This window comes from Stigmatopora argus, chromosome 19, assembly GCF_051989625.1.
Source record: "Stigmatopora argus isolate UIUO_Sarg chromosome 19, RoL_Sarg_1.0, whole genome shotgun sequence".
NCBI lineage: Eukaryota > Metazoa > Chordata > Actinopteri > Syngnathiformes > Syngnathidae > Stigmatopora > Stigmatopora argus.
Genome location: NC_135405.1, coordinates 3,031,829 through 3,053,836, shown reverse-complemented (window position 1 = coordinate 3,053,836; position 22,008 = coordinate 3,031,829). Strand labels below are relative to the sequence as shown.

At 39.8% G+C, this 22,008-nt stretch overlaps 2 protein-coding genes across 2 annotated transcripts; one reads left to right on the top strand and one right to left on the bottom strand.

Moving 5' to 3' along the window:
• Positions 1-8,267: 8,267 nt before the first annotated feature.
• Positions 8,268-15,006, bottom strand: slirp (SRA stem-loop interacting RNA binding protein). Its single transcript, XM_077587838.1, has 4 exons — positions 14,925-15,006; positions 10,926-10,984; positions 10,730-10,837; positions 8,268-9,609 (listed from the first exon to the last, which is right to left on the bottom strand). Exons 1-4 carry the CDS (start codon positions 14,989-14,991, stop codon positions 9,544-9,546), a joined length of 300 nt encoding a protein of 99 aa, XP_077443964.1. The 5' UTR covers positions 14,992-15,006; the 3' UTR covers positions 8,268-9,543.
• A 55-nt stretch (positions 15,007-15,061) lies between these two features.
• alkbh1 (alkB homolog 1, histone H2A dioxygenase) lies at positions 15,062-21,977 on the top strand. The gene is made up of 6 exons (XM_077587837.1): positions 15,062-15,393; positions 17,409-17,517; positions 17,993-18,155; positions 19,169-19,259; positions 21,003-21,196; positions 21,303-21,977. Exons 1-6 carry the CDS (start codon positions 15,256-15,258, stop codon positions 21,715-21,717), a joined length of 1,110 nt encoding a protein of 369 aa, XP_077443963.1. The 5' UTR covers positions 15,062-15,255; the 3' UTR covers positions 21,718-21,977.
• The last annotated feature ends 31 nt before the right edge of the window (positions 21,978-22,008 follow it).

Genomic DNA, 22,008 nt, shown 5'->3' with positions numbered 1-22,008 from the left:
TTCACGTTCTGAAGTATTCTCCTTGTTTCAATAATTTGTTTTCCTGGCACCTCAATGAGTACACTCCTATTTAGGCTTTAATTTCAAGTCATTACAATATATCTATACAGTGGTACCTCGACATACGATCGTAATCCGTTCCGAGACTGAGATCGTATGACGAGGTTCTTGTAACTCGAGCGGACGTTTCCCATTGAAATGAATGGAAAAAAAATTAATTCGTTCCAGCCCTCTGAAAAAACACCAAAAACAGGATATTGGATTGGAAAAAATGTTTTATTTCTTCTAATTCCCCATCTATTAACAAAGTAACACATAACTAGTGGTTTAATAGAAATAAAATGTGTTTAATCTAACTAAAATTGGGCGGATTTCGCCGAGGGGAGAGGGGCACAAAAATGGGCAGGGGGCTTTTTTTTTCCACACAACGCACTCGTAAACGGAACCAACACTTCACCCTCACGTTCGCTATCGATGGGCTGTTTGCTGTTGTACTATTCCCTTCAAAATATTCCGAAAATGATGCACACAAATGTCCTCACAATCGGATAACGCACGACCACTTGCCAACGAGCAGCAGTCTTTTATCAGCGATCGCTCCGCTGCTCATGGGAGCTTCGGGGGCGCTGGCTACCGGCTCCCTTTTAGCTTGTAGCATCTGTGTTCGCATCCCCTCGATTGGCACCTATGATAGAGTTGCTACCGTGGATGCTATTGCGGGGAGTTGCGAGCCAGTGCCCCTGATGTTCTTATGAGCAGCCAACGAGAAGTAATATAATACTCCTCGTATTAGATAAAAATAACAGGAAATTCAGCAGCTGAGCTTACTCACGTATTGATTGTGGGTAAAGTTTTATTCTGAGAAAGAGTGCCATTGCCTGTCGGCGTTGTGTGCACGAGTATACTTCATTACCCAGAAAGCCCTCTTTTCCCCGCGCATGCGTGTTGTGCGTTTCCTGGTCTGAATAACTCATTCGGTGCTCGTAAATATTGTTATACACGAAAGATATGCAAAAAAGACAGTGCCTTGGCCACCTGGCTTGGTCGCATCACGAAATTTTGATCGCATGACGGGCGAATTATTCGATCGAAATTTCCGTCGTAAGACGAGAATTTTGTATGACGAGGTACCACTGTACTGTGAAAATATGCAGTGATGAATTAAAACACCACTATTTGGAAGCTCAGTATTTAGCAGCTCAGTAGCAATGATTGAACTCGAAGGATGTGTAAATATATTTGCTCTTTTATTCTTCATTGAGGGGACAAAACATGAGCTAGTAATGTGTATTTTTTTGATGGATATTTAATGTTACCATTTTAATTGTAAATTGGGCCAGTGTAGTTTTGTCTACAGATCAAACTATCATATTTCATAACAATGTATTTAAGAAAATGCACTTCTTTGTTTGGAAGAAAAAACTGGATATTACTGCACACAATCATTTAACCGGGTAATATCTGTAAACATGTTGCAGCCCAAATAAAATTTTACAGAATTGGTCTTGATTTTTTTAAAACTCTTTAAGCATGTCAGGTAGACCGACCTGCACTTGAACCAAGGACCGAGAGCTGTGAGGTCGTCGCGCTAACCACTCGCCTCATCGGGCCGAAGTGGGGACTTCATGACATTAAAATGTTTCGGATTGAGTTGTGCAATGGCATTTTATGATCAGTAGCCAATTGGACAAAATATTTTGAAAAGCCCTTGATTGATCAGGCAGAGTAAGAATACCTTATGATGCATACCTGTCAGGTTAAATTGAAATGAATATATTATTGAATCGAGTAAGGTATAGACTAGAGTTGTTAAAAACCCAGAAAAAAAATCAATTAAAAAAAAGCACATTTAATAAGGCTTTAAAAAATGACTTCTGTAGGTGTGTCTGTACAATGTACATCTCAATTCTAAGGGGGAAAGGGGGGGGACACTAGTGAGACGTCAAGAGTCAAAACAGATGAAGGTCTGGAAAGCTTGTGGAGTCTATGGTGGACACGTGCAGTTCAAGGTGTTTTGGCTTCTCTTTGTTTAGTTTAACCAGTGGCGGTCGGTGCATTTTCTCGTAGCGCCTTCAACGTATCAATCCAACCCTCAAAAACTATTTTATGCCTATAAAACCTCTACTGCAGCTAGAGCTGCGACACATAAAAATAATCAAATCAATGCACAAAAATGGGGTAAAATCCACTTCCTAGCAGCAGTTCATGATTAAATACAAATACTGGAGCTTTTCAGACATTAAAACCAGGCCAAGGGGGCGAATTTCCCGGGAAAAGACAGCGATGAACGTCAATGGCGTACGGGCAAACATTGCCCAAAAATGGGGTAAAATCCAGCTGAAAACAGCATTTATTGATTAAATACAAGTACTGGAGCTTTTTAGACATCAGAACTGGGCCTGGAGTATCATTTCCCCGGTAAAAAGACAGCGATGAACGTCGATACGTCCATACGTGAAATGACAAAAAATGCACTGAAATTAGGTAAAATCCACTTCCTAGCAGCATTTATTGATTGAATACAAATACTGGAGCTTTTGAGACATTACAACCAGGCCAGGGGGGTGATTTCATCGGGAAAAGACAGCAATGGACGTCAATGGCGAAATGGCAAAAATTAAACTGGGATAAAGTCCACTTCCTAGCAGCATTTAGTGATTAAATACAAACACTGGAGCTTTTCAGATATCAGAACCGGGCCCACAATTGAAATATTATTTAGGAATATAGCCATATTATACTCACCAAAAATTCTTTTTAACTGTACACAATATCCATCCTCCTTTCTTTATTCCTTCTTTTCTATCGCCATCAAAGCTAATGATGAACGTCGAGCCTGTCCTGTCATATTTCCGGCATTGTGGGTGGAGTTTGCCATCTCTGGTTGCCTCACTGGCTTTGGCCCGCCTACTAGCCAATCATATAGTTGGTGAAAGCAATGACTTGTCCCAGCCAGCAAAATGCTAACGCCTATGAAAAATCATTGTGGGGTTGCCAACTCGAAATCTGATTGGTTAAAAGCAACAGTCTTGTTTAATGCAGCAGACCCCGCAGAACTGATTGTGAAGGCTTTGAGGCAGATCTGATCTGGCAACAAATAATGGCTGAAATGTGATTGGTTAAATGCTTCAATATGAAAACACACATCTGGAAGCAGTGCAACCAGGGGGGAAAGCAATGAAAGGAAGCTAACAGACCATTTGGAATAATAAGTATTGATGGACAAAATATAATATGATTCAGATATTTTTTAGGCCAGCAGAGAAGGCCTTGAAGGCCCTGAAGGCCCGCCACTGAGTTTAACTAAGGTTCTCAGGAGCAAAGGATTTATTTCGTTGCAAGCAAACATAATATGAAACTACGTCTAACAGTAAAGCAAAGCATATTCTACATTGCAAGCAAATATATAAGGTGAAACTAAAATCGAATAATAATGAGCAAAGTTTAATGTTAAAGTAAAGCATATTCTTCATTGCAAGCACATATAAGTATAATAATTTGAAATAAAATCCTGATAAAAATCGTTTCATGTTTGTCCTTTTGCAGTTACAAACATGTCTTTATCCCACTACTGCAGGGGTGGCCAACTCCGGTCCTCAAGAGCCGCTATCCGGTGTGTTTTCCATATCTCCCTCTTCTAGCACACCTGAATCAAATGACCAACTCATCAGCAAGCCGTCCAGTAGCTTGATACTGATCCTGATTATTTGATTCAGGTGTGTTGGTGGAGGGAGACATGGAAAACAGACCGGATGGCGGCTCTCGAGGACCGGAGTTGGCCACCCCTGCACTACTGCCACTATGGTGTTGATTATTTTATGAGTCGTACAGGATTACAGCAGCGCATCACTTCTGCAAATGGAGCATCCCAGTTCCCAACTGTTCCAATAAATGCAGTGGCGGTCCGTGCATTTTCTCGTAGCGCCTTCAACGAGTCAATCCAACCCTCAAAAACTATTTTATGGCTATACCTCTACTGCAGCTACAGCTCCGACACATAAAAAATAATCAATAAATCAATGCACAAAAATGGGGTAAAATCCACTTCCTAGCAGCATTTAATGATTAAATACAAATACTGGAGCTTTTCAGACATTACAAACGGGCCAGGGGGGTGATTTTCCCGGGAAAAGATAGCGATGAACGTCAATGGCGTACGGGCAAACATTGCCCGAAAATGGGGTAAAATCCAGCCAAAAACAGCATTTATTGATTAAATACAAATACTGGAGCTTTTTAGACATCAGAATCGGGCCGCGAGTATCATTTCCCCGGGAAAAAGACAGCGATGAACGTCGATACGTCCACATACGGCCATACGCGAAACGGCAACAATTGCACTAAAATGGGGTAAATCCACTTCCTAGCAGCATTTATTGATTAAATACAAATACAGTGGTACCTCGAGATACGAGCTTAATCCGTTCCGGGACTGAGCTCGTATGACAAGTTACTCGTAACTCGAGGTAAAGTTTCCCATTGAAATGAATGGGAAACAAATTAATTCGTTCCAACTCTCTGAAAAAAACACCAGAAACAGGATATTGGATTGAAAAAAAAAGTTTTATTTCTTATAGTTCGCCATATATTGACAAAGTAATAAATAACGAGTGGTTTAATAGAAATAAAGTGTTTAATCTAACTAAAATTGGCCGGATTTCGCCGAGGGGAGAGGGGCTTCGGTTTTTTTTTTCCTCCACACAACGCACTCGTAAACAGAACAAACACTCCACCCTCACGTTCGCTATCGATGGGCTGTTTGCTGTCGTACTATTCCCTTCAAAATATTCCGAAAATGATGCACACAAATGTCCTCACAATCGGAGAACGCACGACCACTTGCCAACGAGCAGCAAGCAGTCTTATCAGCGATCGCACCGCTGCTCATGGGAGCTTCGGAGGCGCTGGCTAGCGGCTCATTTTAGCTTGTAGCATCTGTGTTCGCATCCCCTCGAACGGCGACTATGATAGAGTTGCTACCGGGGATGCTGTTGCGAGCCAGTGCCCCCGATGTTCTTATGAGCAGCCAACGAGCAGAGTCTTTTATCAGCGATCGCCCCGCTGCTCATGGGAGCTTCAGGGGCGCTGGCTAGCGGCTCCTTTTAGCTTGTAGCATCTGTGTTCGCATCCCTCGAACGGCGCCTATGATAGAGTTGCTACCGGGGATACTTTTGCGAGCACGAGTATACTTCATTACCCAGAAAGCCCTCTTTTCACCGCGCATGCGCGTTGTGCGTTTCCTGGTCTGAATAGCTCACCCGGTGCTCGTAAATATTGTTATACACGAAAGATATGCCAAAAAAAATGCCATGGCAACCTGGCTTGGTCGCATCACGAAACTTTGACCGCATCACGGGCGAATTATTCGATCGAAATTTCCCCCGTAAGACGAGCATTCCGTATGACGAACGGTCGTATGACGAGGTACCACTGTACTGGAACTTTTCAGACATTACAACCGGGCCAGGGGGTGAATTCCCCAGGAAAAGACACTAAAATGGGGTAAAATCCACTTCCTAGCAGCATTTAGTGATTAAATACAAACATTATTTAGGAATATAGCCATATTTTACTCACCAAAAATCCTTTTTAACTGTACACAATATCCATCCTCCTTTCTTTTTTCCTTCTTTTCTATCGCCATCAAAGCTAATGCTGAAAGTCGAGCCTGTCCTGTTTCTGGCATAGTCCGTCTTGAAAATGGCTTTAAATCAACACAGCAATATATTTGCTTGTTCAGCTCGCTCCAGATACAGTTTGGTACCATCATAGTTGGTGAAAGCGATGACGAATCCCTACGCCTGCGAGAAGGCACTGACCTATCCCTACGCATGTGACAAGGCATTGTGGTGTTGTCAGAGCCTGCTGAACTGATTGTGAAGGCCTTGAGGCGGATTTCTGACCCTGGCAACAAATAATGGCTGAAATGTGATCGGTTAAATGCTTCAATATGAAAACACACATCTGGAAGCAGTGCAACCAGGGGGAAAGCAATGAAAGGAAGCTAACAGACAATTTGGAATTATTTGATAAGTATTGATGGACAAAATATAATATATGATTCAGATATTTCTTAGGCAAGCAGAGAAGGCCTTGAAGGCCCTGACAGCCCGTCACTGAATAAATGAGGGGTCCCGTACAGTAGGTCTCAATTAGTGTGGCTCGTAGTGAAGTCTTTTTTTTTTTCTTTTCTAATCTCGTTTTTGGTAGATTAAGTAACATCACCATAGTGTTTAGTGCATCGTGGGATCCAATGCACATATTAAAGTCATTGTGGTATTGGTTCATGCTAAAATGCAAATAAACAAATGTTTTATGTAGTGGTAGGCGCGGGCCAGTAAGCATTGACGACACTGGGCTACATTCAGATTGTGACAACAATAGCAGATGTTTTAAATTAACTTAAAACAAAAACTTCACAAACAACAACAATCAGACCAAAAGTTTGTGCCTATAACTCAGATATTGAGATCTGACTTCTGAGCTTGATTTTCAGCACTCATTTTCAAACAGATTTCATATATAAGGAAAACCATCAAAACGACCTTAGAGCATTAATCATTCATTCATTCATCTTCCATACCACAAATCCTCGAAAGGGTTGCTGAAGCCTAACCCAGCTGACTTCCGACGAAAGGCAGACTACACCCTAAACTGGTCGCCAGTCAGCCGTAGGGCGCACAGAGAAACAAACAACCATCCACACTCACAATAATACCGCCACCAGCGGAAATTGAGCCCGTGCCAGCCCGCACCGAAGTCAGGCGAGTGAACCTCTCCACCACGAGGCGTCACTGATAGGTTTATTAATAGGTATACTTTAATAAAAGGAAAGACATCAGAGACATATCCAGCGATAACTTGCAAGTGAGAATCGATCCTGGCTCGTCTTCGCCACGGAGCATTCTGAAGAAAGGCATCCTTTTCTGTCCATTTAGTCGTACATAATCAAAACACTTAAGGTTATCTTATTCAAACAATTGCATAAGCTAACCGAATAACACAATTATGCTCAAAAAAACAACTGCAACAACAATTGCATATCAGGTGGGAAACCAAAAACAACTGCGTAAGAATTTGCACAAGTAAGCAAAACAATTTCCATAAAAGGTGAAACGAGCAACACTATTTTAAAACAATATGCGAGTATTTTCCGAAGTTGATTCGATTATCGCCATCTGCTACGGAATCCAAGTCAAAGCAATTTAAGAGTCCTTCACAGATCTTCATTGCGAACTCAGATCAACAGTCCTCGGCCCGGGACTGGGTGATCTGTCAGGTCAATAGTCCTCGAAACAACTACATGTCTGCGGGGCCAGCTGCAGGGGGAAGTGTCCTTGGTAACCGTTATACTGAGCTTTCGTCTGCTTATAATGATTAATGTTTCACATATACATATAATGATTAATGTTCCACACATACATATGATTAATGCGCACATATATAATAATATCCCAGAATAACCCCAACAGTCACCTTAGAGCAGGGGTGTCAAACATACGGCCCGCGGGCCGGAACCGGCCCCCAAGGAGGTTCGATCAGGCCCGCAGGATAATTTGAAAGTGGAAAAAATGCATAAAAGACATGGAATTAATATTTTTAATTCGCTGCAATTCATGGATTATCCGCTAAGGGGCGCACTCTTTCCATGAGAGTAGAAGACAAGCCGCATCACTGAGACAGACTGAAAACAGAAAATCAGTATGTATTGTATGTGTATGTATGTTTCATGTATGAAGTTTACAGATTTACAGGACAGGCGAACACTTTCTTCATTACACATTTCAAATCACTCTCCTTAGTTTGTAAGGTGCACGCAGGGATTACATTTAGATTTTATATGCGTATGTGTAAATGGTTTAAAAATTCCTCTTTAAAAGTCTCATTTAATCTTAAAGTGCATTACTATATTTTTCAGTACCAATTAAAGTTTTGTGCCTTTGTACAATCAGTGGGATCAGTTGCAATGCATATTTGTGAATGATAAAAGTCAATTGCACATTTGTCTAAGGAAATATGAGGTGTTTCATGAAATGTTTTGTAAAAGGATAGTTCATTCAATTTCAATATTTTCCTAATGTTCTTGTGCTTCTTTACACCAAAACAAAGGAAAGACATGATATTTTGGTTATTTATAGCAGAGCATGGTATAATTTTAATGGCCCGGCCCACTTGACATCTCCCTAGGCCGTATGTGGCCCACGATGCCAAATGAGTTTGACACCCCTGCCTTAGAGCATTTTTAATGTAATTACAACATTTTGTAGTTGGATAATTCTTGAGGTGAAAGTCCATTTTGGGGGGTGGGCTAATTGGTGGATTCAAAGAATAATAATTACCGTATTTTCTCGCACATGAGCCACTTCCGCGTATAAACCGTACCCTTAAAATTGTTTTTTACAATTTCCCTTGTATAAGACACCCCGATCCACAATTTTCACCTCCATATTCATGGTTTTAATAGGGAGTACAAATGTGTTACTTTGAAGGCAAAATCTTACGAAAAATCATTGCACGTGGTATTTCTGAGATTGTGTATGAATCGAAATTATCATCTGCTGGATTGCACATTCCGAAAGGGTGTTGCCTGCATGCAAATTCAAAGAGGAAGTCACGTGAGCAGTATACAACCAGGAAGTTAGCCATAGCGGTCTACTTTGTCATCCCTAGGTAAGATGGCGGCGCCCTGAGCGAGCAATGGTAGGCACAAGTGAGTTATTTCACGTTTTAGGCAAGATACGTTTTTTTTCTTTATTCAATTTCATTCATAGACGTGAAAACAAATTTTGTTTACCATTTTATCTGTTTATCTTTTCTCCATTTTGAAATAAATCACTGTATCGGAGCATTGTCTTGTTATGGCGTTTCGTCTGTCACCTTGCAGTTTCGTGCATGTCAAGTCTAATTTGTGTGCATACTAGCCAGACCTGGGAAATTCTGTCCTCCAGGGCCGCTGTGGATGCAGGTTTTTGTTCCAACCGATCCAGCACAGACAGTTTAACTAATTAGATTTCTGCTGAAACAAGGAGCACCTGATTGCAATCCACTGTTTGCACTTCTACGATACCAGATTAGTGGAAAGGTTTCATTTCATGGGTTGGAAAGAAAACCTGTACCCACTGTGGCCCTTTGTGGAATTAATTGCCCAGGTCTACCCTTGATTCGGTCATCATTTTTTTCAGCGACAAATGCGGCGTATATGCGAGAAAATACGGTAAGCGTAACAAATATTGCAATACATTCAGTATAGTTGTATATATGGGTAATTTTGGTCAGTTTTTAGGTTAAAGACACTTCAACTAGTCAACTCTGAAGGAATAACTCCTATGAAGTCTTCACCCTGTCCTTGCTGTCGTTAGAAAACAACCATAACTTGTGATCCCATTTTTAAACAATGTTTTTTATTATCGTACACTGGACAAAATTTACATTGGTATGATGTAATAGTCACTAGAAATGTTTTATGTTGATTTCAGATATTCTCACAGAACACGTGCCATGCACAAAAACTAAAACACAAAAAACTAAGAATGAAATGGAACTTTAGTCATTTTCATTTTTGTTTGATTTCCGTCCTGAAAATTTCGGCCTGTTCTTCTGAACTTGAAGCTGAAAATGCAAAAAAATGTAATTTAGTACTGTCATCATTCACCACTTTGCGCCTTCAGTACATCACATTTTTATATTAAATATCCAAATCAAAAACATTCATAAAATTGTCTAAATTTTCGAAACTCGCAAGTGGAAGACACGGGATCAGAAATGACAGAAGTCAGGGCCTCGCTTCTTCTTTGGCGCTAATGGGTAGCACTCAGCACTGAAGAGGAAGTGATATTTCACCAAAGAAGAATGACGCGCCAACTAATATAAAAGGCAGAGAAGGATGATGTTATGTCTTTTCCTGTTTTGTTCCGATTAAATTTCGCATCGCCCCATTACCTATGGAGAAAGACTACGATGACGAGTTCTTCAACACACTGCTCGAAAGCCAAAAACAACGATCTACTTAGTGGTTTTGCGATTATCACAACCATGTCCGGTCTACATTATCCGGAAAATTTGAGGGTCAAATTTGTAGTCATACTTCTACATACGAATGGCTCTAGGTCCGAAATTTTCAGGTTATGAAAGATTTGAATATGCAAATGGATCCCTTGAGATATGAAAAAGATCCAAGTTACGAAAACCCCCAAACAGTAAATGCATTCCTTGTGTTATTTTAGTTTGAAAATATTGTCACGGATGGATTGATTTTCACTTTAGAACATCGCTACACTCTACTGGGCTCTCATTGGCTGTCTTAACACAACCCCTCATGAGGTCCTTGAACGTCGAGGCTTAAAATTTTCATATTTATTTCTCACTAGTGGTTGGGGACCACTGGATTGAGGTAAAAGACAACACACAAACTGTCACTGTACAAACTTAGTTTCACTTCTGAAATATTACTGTGTCCATCAGTTTTTTTTAGGTGTGGCCAAATTATTTCATAGCACTGACAGCTTTCAGTGTTTTGTTTTCAATATATGTAAAACGATACTCAAGAACAATTAATTTTAGTGTGTTTACTCTGTTTTTACCAATGATTTTCATTTTGGTTCAACCATAGCGCTCATTAAAAGAAAACAAATGTCACAGTTAACAGATGTGGCTGCAAACAGCGTAATCGCTATCCCACATTTAATCACCTGTTTTATTATATAAAAAACTGCTGCTATGATCTTTTTACCTTTGCTCCCTCCAGTATATGGGGGTCTTTCTGCAGTGCATTGTTTAGTCCCTCCTCCGAGTTGAATCCTACCCAGCCGAATCCTCTGTGGAAGCCAGTTTCTTTATCCTGTCAAAGTGTGAATGTCAGACTCTTGAATAGAGGAAGACATCATTAAGAATGAGATGTTTTAGTACTCCTTTATGGAGCTACTTACAAATGGGAGGAGACACTTTTTAACTTGTCCAAATTGTCCAAAGTACTCCTTAATTTCTTCTGAAAGACAAGTCATTCCAAACATAATGATTAAAAATAAGTACAGTGGTACCTCGAGATACGAGCTTAATTTGTTCCGGGACTGAGCTCCTATGTCGATTTACTCGTAACTCAAATGAACGTTTGCCATAGAAATGAACTAAAAACAAATTAATTCGTTCCAACCCTCTGAGAAAAAAACAAAAACAGGATATTGGGTTGGAAAAATACTTATTTGTTCTAATTCGCCATCTATTAACAAAGTAACAAACAACTAGTGGTTTAATAGTACTAAAATTAGATGGATTTCAAGGCGAGGAGACAGACAGAAAGAGGGGACTTTTTGCATGGCAACGCGCTCGTAACATAACATAAACAAATTTAAATGAACTTGAATTACGATGCAGACACTCAAAAATAAGTTTAATCTAACTTTACACTAAACTAAATTCTAATTTTGTTTTAAATTTTGATACCTTTCTGGGTTGGTTCCATTTGCCCCGCCTCCACCCTGACAGATTCCTTTTGTTCCAAGATACTAAAAAACAGTCCAAGTAACAAACCCAAACATCCCCAAACCTAAATCCATGACGTGCATCCTATATTTTATTTTTCAAATTGTCATGGTAGAGTTGGTTTCCCATTATCTCCCAACACCTTGCGGGCCTCCCATTTGCTAGAAAGAAGCTTATATCCATGATCCCCGAGGTTAGTACGCTAGCCACTGGTTCCAACAGGGGAGGACGTCGCCAACCCAACCCAAAAACGGCGCACTCCAGGCGCCTGCCAACGCTGTCCCTGAGGAGTATATAAGTGCGGCCGTATGAGCGAAAGCCCCTTTTTCTGGGACCATGACTGATCAGCTACGGCAGCAGTGAGTTCCTGATTCGTGTGCCTTCGTCCCTGATTCGTCATGGAGTTGTTTCTTGAGTTTTTCTGAGTGTTTACAACAAAATTTGAGGTTATATTGTCTCTTTACTAGGTAGGAATGTGAAAAATCTCTCGAGGGGGCAAAATATTGCGATATTTTACAACCAGATGGGTCATCGATATGCTCCCGCCATATCTGGATACTTTCATTTGACACACTAGTCATACCACGGACGATATAAACTGCTCATTCAATATTTGTTGAGCAATTCCTTGGTGGTCCTTGAGGGGCACTCAGAGTGGCGGTGAAAGTAAAGTGTGCAGAAGTCGTTTGGATAAGAAGATATATTAAAACAAAATAAATTATATTTAAAAAATCATTTGTGAGATTGGCTTTTGTTATGCGCCTTCTCACGTAAGGGGCCGCCTATCATCTCCGCGTAGCGTGGCTTTTTGACACAGTTTAAAATTTTTGATCTGTGTGTCTAACTTGTTCTCCACCCCTGTGGTAGTATACTGTGCAATGAATTTGAGCATTTACAGGGGGAAAAGTGTCTCTGACAAAATTCCAAGTTACAAAACCACCTCTGGAATGAATTAATTTCCTAAGTAGAAGGGACCATTGAAATACAGACGCTCCCCTACTTACGAACATTCGAGTTACGAACAACGGTACATACGAACATGTCTGCAAATTGCGTTTATGTCGAAAAATGTTTCTAAGTTCGATTTTGTATTGCGCAGCTTTTTCCAAGTAGTGCTTCTTTCCGCCGCTAATACCGACACCTGGCGCTGTGAGAGCTCAGCTCACCTAGCATCCACCTTCCTCTGCCCAGTTCGTTGCAATGCGGAAGTGCGTGAACATATCTCCAGTGCGCAAAGAACCTTTTTCATTTGTATCATTAAATATCTCGTGCATCCATTATTGAATATGGTTGGTGAAAAGCGAAAGGCTTCTATTGAGGGAGGTGCAAGGAAGAGGCAAGTCATTTCATTTGAAATGAGTGGCAATAATAACGAAGCTTGATGCGCGTCAGAAAGTGGTGAGCGTTGCACGTGAATACAACTTGAATCGTTCGACCGTCAGTACCATTTATAAACATAAAGATCGAGCAGCAGGACCCAAATATTGAACGTTGCACAAAGTTTGCAAATCAATTGAATGATGCCATACAGTGCTACCGCATCATTTATGATGAAAAAAAGAAAACTGCAATCGTCATTAGATAGCTTCTTTCGGCCAGTTTCTAGTCAATCTCTCTCTCTCTCTAATGTATGTATACAGTACTGTATGTATTCTCTCCATTTTATTAAATGTTTTTTTCAGTACAAACCAGTGTGTGTTACTTATACAAGCCTTAAACATACAAATGCACTTATATAAACCTTCAATATACTTATATAGGCCTTAAACATAAATTATAATACAAAATATAGCACTGAGCAACTTACGAACAAATTCAACTTATGAACAATCGCTCGGAACCTAACTCATTTGTAAGTAGGGGAGCGTCTGTACAGAGTCACGCTGCAAGCATGCTGACCTACGCTGTATCAATGTGGCACTCAAGCTGCACAGAAGCCGACAGGAAAAGACTGGAGAGGGTGATCCACCCAGCCCAAAAGATCATCAATCGCCCACTACCCACTATTATTGATTATTTAATGTTTATTTATCTACTATATATTGATTGTGTCTGCTTGTTCGTTGTTGCATCCATAGACTCAGCGAGAGGTGCGACTTGGCGCTGAACGTCTCCAAAACCAACTATGGAACTCAACCAGGACTTCAGACGGAACAAGCACGCTTCACTCTACAGACCTCACTTGAACTACTTATTTATTGATTTATTTGTCCCTCTGCTGTCATCTGTGCACTGTGGTGAAAGCTTTAAATCTCATCATACTTGTACAATGACAATAAAAGCATGCAATTCAAGTGGTGTTGAAATCATGATATATACCAATTGTCAAGTCAAAATTGTGAAACAGTCATTTTGTCAATTATTTTTCTCTAACATGAACCAAAATATGTTAGGTTTCTAGGGCATCAATTTTTGCCGATGCAGTCTGTGAGCAGAAGATTGTTTTTGCGTAATATTAGGAGATTTAAGTCATATTTGGAGAAAAGTCATAAAGTGATGCGATTAAAAACATGACAATTTTTTTTGCACCACTGGAACCAGAAGTTCAGGGTCCACAGACTTCAACTTTTGGTGATATTAGGTCAGTGTGAAAAGATTTGGATTTTGGAATAATTTTGGAGGTTTATGTGATTCCTGCTGATAAAACATTGGCCAGAATGACTTGTTAATATTGGCAACATAGTCTTAAATTAAAAGATTTTCAGATGGGCTGCAGATTAAAAAAAAGGTTGGGAACATATTCATTTCCAGGTTAATGAATATTGTGCAATATTACAATAAGCAATATACAACTTCCGGTAATTTTTTTGCACAAATGTGTGGGCAAAAGTGTTTAAGAGCTATTCATTAATACAGTGTTGTATTAATGAATAGCTCTAAAACAATTTTGGTCACACAACATTTGTGCAAAAAAATTAACCGGAAATTGTATATTGCTTATTGTAATATTGCACAATATTCATTATCATTAAAATGAATATGTTCATTAATATGAGCTGTCCCTTATTAAATAAATCAAACTCAACAACTAGCCACAATAGAGTCCGTGTCAGAAAGTTTTGCTTTTATTTATTGTTACAACAAAAACATGAACAGAATTATCTTATTTTTCAATACTCAAGGGTAAATGTCATCTTGCCCGCAGCATTGAATGTTGCTTCAGGTATAGCATTAAGACATGATCAATAAGAACTCTGACGGGGCATGTTGCCATATTCAATGAATATGTTGTTTAACTTGATTAAATACTTTTAACAAACAGTCTCACTGTTTTACAACGAATCCTGTGGTACAATTACATATTGGAACTCATACGGAAAATTATTGTGGTAGCTTGCAGACGTGACTGCAAAAGAGACGCGTGGCAATTTGAAACATTAAGAACAACAAACATGAAAAACGACACGTTTAAAAGAATAACACATCTAAATAAAACATCAACTTACTGCCAGCGACGGTCCACGGAACCTTTGAAACGAAAGCCTCAAACACCTTTTTAGAGGGCGCCGCCATGTTTGGATCTGAGATGACACAACTTTGTCACAGGAAGCATTATACGACTTCCGGTTGAATAATTTGTGCACAAAATTAACGCACCTAGAATTCTACCGAATCTAAATTTTAATATTTATATTTTTTTATGTTTGTTATTTTTACTTTCTTGTCATTTGATAAAATCTCAGTTGTGGATGTGTGTGAGTCCTGACAAATACTGCTTCCCTACCCGTTGGTCGCTGTGCTACACTAACTTTTGACGTCAGAAGAAGAAACCAAAACATGGCCAAGATGGCGACCTCCTTGGTGGAGACTGGAGAGGATGCTTTCAGAAAAATATTCAAGTTGTACAAGAGCAAAAACCCTCCGCCGGATTTTGGCGAGGTTATTGACTTTTCCAAATGTGTGACGAATGAAAAGGTATTGTTTTACACCGAACTACGTCGTGGGGCCTTTTAAAACATTCTTATCTAAAGAAAGAAATGTGTGATCTAAATTTCATCATCATTTAATTTATTTATGTATTGTTTTTATTTTACACTCTGATAAACGTTTAGTTGTAATCGTCATTGCATATATCTATCTGCTTTGGCAGTGATGTGTCTGCTATAAATTCATTCTTTTTCCATACTATACTTATCCTCACAAGGGTCGCGGAGGGTGCTGAAGCCTAGAGCTGGACAATATGACAAAAATTATCAATCGATATCGATAATTATCACAATAACTATCACATATTTTTTGTTTCAAATTTGAGACTTCAAACTTCTGTGAAGATGTAAATAAATTACCGTATTTACTCGCATATAAACTGCTTTTGTTGGAGAAAAAAATTATGACTGAATCGAGGGTATGGCTTATATGCGCATAAAAACATGACATGCAAAAAAAATAAACTGCAATTTGATGGCGCTGTGACACGATGACGTCATGACAAAATGGCGCCGTTGCATGCACCGTGACGTCATGACGCAAGTGAATGCCGATGCGGTCATTTATTTCAAAATAGAGAAAGGATAAACAGATAAAACGCTAAACAAAATTTATTTTGACGTCTAAGAATTAAATTCAAGATAAAAACGTACGTATCTTGCAGAAAACGTGAAAAAAAACTCACGTTCCCGTCACTGCTCGCTAGATATTTTGACATTACAAGAAATATGGCTACCACAACGTCTTAAACGTCTGGTAAAAAAAAAATGTAATTTCTTCTAAGTAGAAAGCATCAGGTTCTCATCAAGATAGACATATTTATTTTTTCAAATTGAATAATTTGATATTTTGCATTTACAAAGACAGGCATATTAACTTAACACATTTGTACACCCTATTAAAATCATGAATATGGAGGTGAAAATTGGGAATCTGGGGGCGGCTTATACTCGAGAAATTGTAAAATTCTAAAATTTCAAGGCAACTTTCAGGGTGCAGCTTATACGCGCGGGTGGCTTATATGCGAGTAAATACGGTACTTTCCTCCTTATACAAATATGAAAGTAACTATGTTACCTTACATTGAAAGAAAAGAGAATATGTCATATGATTTTAAAAAGTATTTTTGTTGTTCTGTTGTGCAATAAAGATAAGATAACTCCCCCCTTACACTATGAAAAGTAAAGAATAAAACCGTCTGGCCTCCAATTCAGGGTGTCCCTTGCCTCTGGCTCGGAGTCAGCTAGGATAGGCTCCAGCACCCCCGGGATCCCAATTGGGATAAAGCGGTTCAGAAAATGAGATGAGATGAGAATAAAACCTGCAGAAATTTTGACAGGCGTCTTTATTTTTTATAAATTTGCCCTCAAACCAAAAGTTGCTGTACAATATGTAATAAATAAAATAATAAACCGCAAACATCATCACCATTGGCAACAGACTATTTTCAGCCTCACAAAAAGAAACAGTGTAAATTTACCTCACATATGGACATTTACAAAAAAAATATTTAAAAAGTTGCATGATTAACCCATTTTTACCCAAGATAACAAGTTTTTGATATTTGCAATGTTTTCAGAACATTTACATAAAATAGGGAAACACTTTGATATCAAGAAAAATATTACAGGTTGTCCTCAAATGAATCAATGAAATCGCAGGAGACAAGGAGACGGACAGCCATTCACACTCACACCTTGGGGCTATTTAGTGTTCAACCACTAAACTAAATTGATTTTTTGGGATGCATGGTAGGCTGGTTGGACACTTGAAATTGCCCCTAGGTATGGGTGAGTGTGAATGGTTGTCTGTCTCCTGGTGCCCACTGATTCATGGGGTCCCCCGCCTCGTTCCCGGAAGTCACCTGGGATAGGCTCCAGCAACCCCCGAGACCCTTGTGAGGATAAAGCGGTTCAGAAAATGATTGAATGATTTTTTTTATTTGTATAAATCATATTTGAGAAGGTTGTGCAGCAGCTTAACATGTGTACTCAATGTGACAGATTGTTCCAGTGAAACTAAATCCAGCTGTGGTGAGTGATGGGGATGCTGCCAAGGTTGGACTACATCCTGTCAAAGACTGGAGAGCGTTCAACTTGAAAGGCTACCCAGGTAAACAGATCAAGATTCTCAAGATCAAGACAATACTGAGCAGCTAACCAAAACCATCATATTATTTACAAGCAGGAGGGCCCGGCTTCTTCGGTCCCACCTGCTTGTGTGAGGTTGTTATTGCACGTGTTTTGGTAATCTTTTTGTTTAAGGAGAAGGGCGATAGTGATACCACTGATTCTCACCAAAGTGATGTACTAAATCCAATGTGAGTCTCAGCAAACACTCACCTCTTCTTATTAATTGAATGGTAAATGTGAAAATTGCAAAAATTGTGAAGTAAAATAAAAGAGGACTCACTGTTATTTAGTGTAACCATTTAATATATATTTAATTTTATATTTCCATGATGACAGGTGAGGCTGTGCCTCACCTCCCCTGACTGCATGCCACTGGGAAAATGAATTAATATTATATATGAATAAATAGTTATTATTTATGCTCGTTTTGCTATTGTGTACATTGTGTTTTCCAGGGTTTATATTCATCACCAACCCGTTTATTAGTGGCTCGCAACCCTTCTGGATTCGACAGTGTTTGAAGATTTACCCGCAGAAGCCAAATGTCTGCAACTTAGACATGCACATGTCTACCTCTGACACTCAGGACATCTGGGCCAAGAGTGTACCCAACCTCAGGTGAGGCAAGAGTACCTAACCATTGCAAAGCGTACAAAAAACAAAGCAAGATGTTTGCAAAAGGACCTCGCTTTAAAGTATGACGAAAGGCAAAATGAGCCTCTTATTTTAGCCAAGGTTTTTTTGCCAACAATCTTTCTGTCACCCAAAATACAGGAAATGTTACAAAAATAGGTTATATATTTTCAAGCTGTGTTCATAAACATTTTTTCGACCTTCACTTTATCTTACTCCAGATTCTCATCTCATTTTCTGAACCACTTTATCCTCATTAGGGTCACAGGGGAGGCTGGAGCCTATCCCAGCTGACTCCGGGCTAGAGGCGGCGGACACCCTGAATCGGTGGCCAGCCGATCGCAGGGCACAAGGAGACGGACAAACATGCCATTCACACCCATACCTAGGGGCAATTTAGAGTGTCCAATCAGCCTACCATGCATGTTTTTGGAATGTGTGAGGAAACCGGAGTACCCAGAGGAAACCCACACAGGTCCGGGGAGAACATGCGAAAACTCCACACAGGTGGACGTGACCTGTATTTGAACCCAGGACCCCAGAGCTGTCAGGCCAACCACTCGCTCCACCGGGCCGCCCTAATCCAGATTAGATTGCACAAAAATATTTCAGTCCAAAATCTACGTAATTTCTCTCTGTCAAATACAAAAAATAACAATGAAAATGTTTGAAATCAGCATCACAGTTCTGAAATCAAGGGTTCAATGCCAGGTTTGGACCTTCCTCTGTAGAGTTTGCATGTTCTCGCTGGGTAGTCCAGTTTCCTCGTACATCCCAAAACCATGCTAGGCTGGTACATGGATACTCTAAATTGCCCTTAGGTTTGAGTGGGACCATGAATGGTTAGCAGCCCCGTGACCCTTGTGAGGATAAGTGATATGGAAAATAAATAACTTGTTAGTACAGTTTCTAAAGACTTTTACATTTTGTTATGGTATATCATTTTGATAAATATCACAGTAATGATTTTGGAAATCCTTTTTGAATTTTGTATTTAGTTATCCTTCAGTTAGGAAGAGAGAGCCCAGAACCCTGCTGGAGAGGCTGCGCTGGGTCACCTTGGGTTATCATTACAACTGGAATAGCAAGGTAACTGATTTTTCAGGCGGATTATTTGTTCAATATTCATGTGGCAGTTTTTTAATTTTCCTCTTTGTTTTGAAGTACAGTAATACCTCGACATACGAACAATTTGAGATACGAGTAAAATTTCGAGCAAATATTTATCTTGAGATACGAGACAAATTTTGATATACGAGCATACAGCGGACGCGAGAGGCTGCCCATAAGAACATCATGGGCACTGTCTTTCTGGTCGCAACTCCCTCGTGTAATGTCTCTACGAGCAATGGGTGGAGCGTTGCATTTTTTCAGTGTTTTTCCCCCCGTTAGTTAGTGCAGAATGGCAGAGCGATGCTAATACGAGGAGTATATACTATACTTCTCGTTAGCAAGTGGTTGTGCGTTATCCTATTGTGAGGACATTTGTGTGCATCATTTTGGAAATATTTTGAAGGGAAGAGAAAAGCAAACGACCCTCGATAGGTTCCTTTTAGCTGCAACTGAAAGTCAGGGTGGAGGCGGGGCAAATAGAGCCAACCCAGAAGAAAGGTATAAAAATGTAAAACAAAATTAGAATTAAGTTTAGTGTAAGGTTAGATTACATTTGTTTAAATTTGTTTATGTTATGTTACGAGCACGTTGCCGTGCTAAAAGTCTCCCCCCCCCCCTCTCTCTCTGTCCCTCTCTCCCCTCCGCGAAATCCGTCTAATTTTAGTACTATTAAACTTCATAACCACTATTTATTTGTTACTCTGTTAATAGATGGCGAATTAGAACAAATGCAAATGTTTTTCCAATCCAATATCCTCTTTTTTCAGAGGGTTGGAACGAATTAATTTGTTTTTAGTTCATTTCTATGGGAAATGTTCATTTGAGATACGAGTAAATCGACATATGAGCTCAGTCCCGCAACGCATTAAGCTCGTATCTCAAGGTATGACTATATAAATTCCTCGCAGCACTGGTTGGCCTAGCAATGTCACTTGATCATCTGCAGGCAGTGATGGTCAAGCGGCGCATGTTATTGTGAGTAGATATGATGAGTCGATGTTTCTAGACCTCCGTGGCAGAGGCTCCACCAAACCCCTGAGACCTACTCACCGAACCCCTAGGGTTCAATCAAACCCAGGTTAAGAACCACTGCTCTAGATAATGTTTTTATGCCCCTCGACCAACTCATCATTGTCCTCCTCGCTGACCACTTCTTTTCATTCGCACTGGTAATTTTCTTGGGAGGCATGGTGATAAAAACAGAAGCAGCTGCTTTCTCCACACTACGAAAAACTCAACAAAAAACACCGTCAGAACTCTGTGACGATGAACGGCGGTCAAAAGTAAACGAGAGTATCTTGACAAATGGAGAGTGGTTGTTGCGGGACAGCCAATGAGAGCCCAGTAGAGTGTAGCGAGGTTCTAAAGTGAAAATCAATGCATCCACGACAATTTAAAATGAAATAACGGATAAGGAAATGCATTTACTTTTTGGGGGATTTCGTAACTTGAGGCACTCATTTGCATATACAAATCTTTCGTAACCTGAAAATTTCATAGAGACATTCGTAAGTAGAGGTATGACCACTTCCTTGCAGGCAAATGTATAATAAAATGAAATAAATCCCTGACAGTGAGTGTCACTTCCTGTGAGGGGCTAAAAATAATAAACTAGAGGGTAAAAATATTTTCAAAGGCACTGTTGAACAGTAACCACCATAATACTGAAGCCACATTCATGGACCATCTGTAAAATGATTCTTTGTTGCTTTTTCATAGACCTACTCTTCAAATCACTACACTCAATTTCCAGCTGAGCTCCAACTCTTATCTTGCCAAGTAGCAACTGCTTGCGGCTTTCCGGGTTTCAATGCTGAGGCTGGAATCCTCAATTACTATAGGTCGGATTCCTCTTTAGGAATCCATGTGGATGAATCTGAACTCGATCATAGCCGACCATTGCTGTCTTTCAGGTACGGAAATAGAGTCAGGTGAAAGCACTATTTCAATTGTATATAGTATTTGTATGTTCTTGTGCTAATACAGTAAAGAAAGTAACCCTGAAAATGTTTTGTTTAGTTTTGGCCAGTCGGCCATCTTCCTCCTTGGTGGCACTCAAAGACAGGATGCTCCCATCGCCATGTACATGCACAGTGGGGATCTGATGGTCATGTCTGGACAGAGCCGCCTCCTTTACCACGCCGTGCCTCGCATTGTCCAGGCGCACCAGGACGTGGCAGCTCTTGGGATTGATCATTGGAGCTGGCAGGGCAGTGCTGGGGTTGAACAAGTTTTGGAGAAGGACTGGGCTGTATGCTCCAAATACATTGGCAGTTCTAGGATCAACATTACTGTAAGACAAGTGTTTGGTCAGGGGCATAGCTCACCAGAGACACCTCATCTTCCTGGCCACAAAAAGGAGGACCAAACAGAAGAAAAACCTTTGAAAAGAAGATGTATAAGTGACCCACTTGCTACTAAAGTATTTATTTAAAAAAAACAAATAATTTTTGTAATCTTTCAAAGCCTCAACATAAGGTCACAAGTTTTGAGGCTTTGTGGAATGAGAAAGTTTATCAGAACCTTTTGGCAATGGCATAATATATAAATCAAATTGGATTATTTAACAATTGTCAAATAAGGAAAAAGATACTTTGCTACTGTGTGGAAGACTGTTCAAATCATACTGAATAGATATTTCAAATATAATTATTTTGTGATATTTCAAAGAAATATCTCATCTCATTTCCTGAACTGCTTTATCCTCACTAGGGCCGCGGGGAGT

What these genes read in the sequence shown, in the direction of transcription:
- slirp (XM_077587838.1), bottom strand. Translation starts at nt 14,991, where the DNA reads ATGGCGGCGCCCTCTAAAAAGGTGTTTGAGGCTTTCGTTTCAAAGGTT. An exon ending in TCCGTGGACCGTCGCTGGCA is followed by an intron (nt 10,985 to 14,924) that starts GTAAGTTGATGT and finishes CTTGTCTTTCAG; the next exon opens with AAGAAATTAAGGAGTACTTT. An exon ending in AAAAGTGTCTCCTCCCATTT is followed by an intron (nt 10,838 to 10,925) that starts GTAAGTAGCTCC and finishes ACACTTTGACAG; the next exon opens with GATAAAGAAACTGGCTTCCA.
- alkbh1 (XM_077587837.1), top strand. Translation starts at nt 15,256, where the DNA reads ATGGCCAAGATGGCGACCTCCTTGGTGGAGACTGGAGAGGATGCTTTC. An exon ending in AAGAGTGTACCCAACCTCAG is followed by an intron (nt 18,156 to 19,168) that starts GTGAGGCAAGAG and finishes TTTTGTATTTAG; the next exon opens with TTATCCTTCAGTTAGGAAGA. An exon ending in ATTACAACTGGAATAGCAAG is followed by an intron (nt 19,260 to 21,002) that starts GTAACTGATTTT and finishes GCTTTTTCATAG; the next exon opens with ACCTACTCTTCAAATCACTA.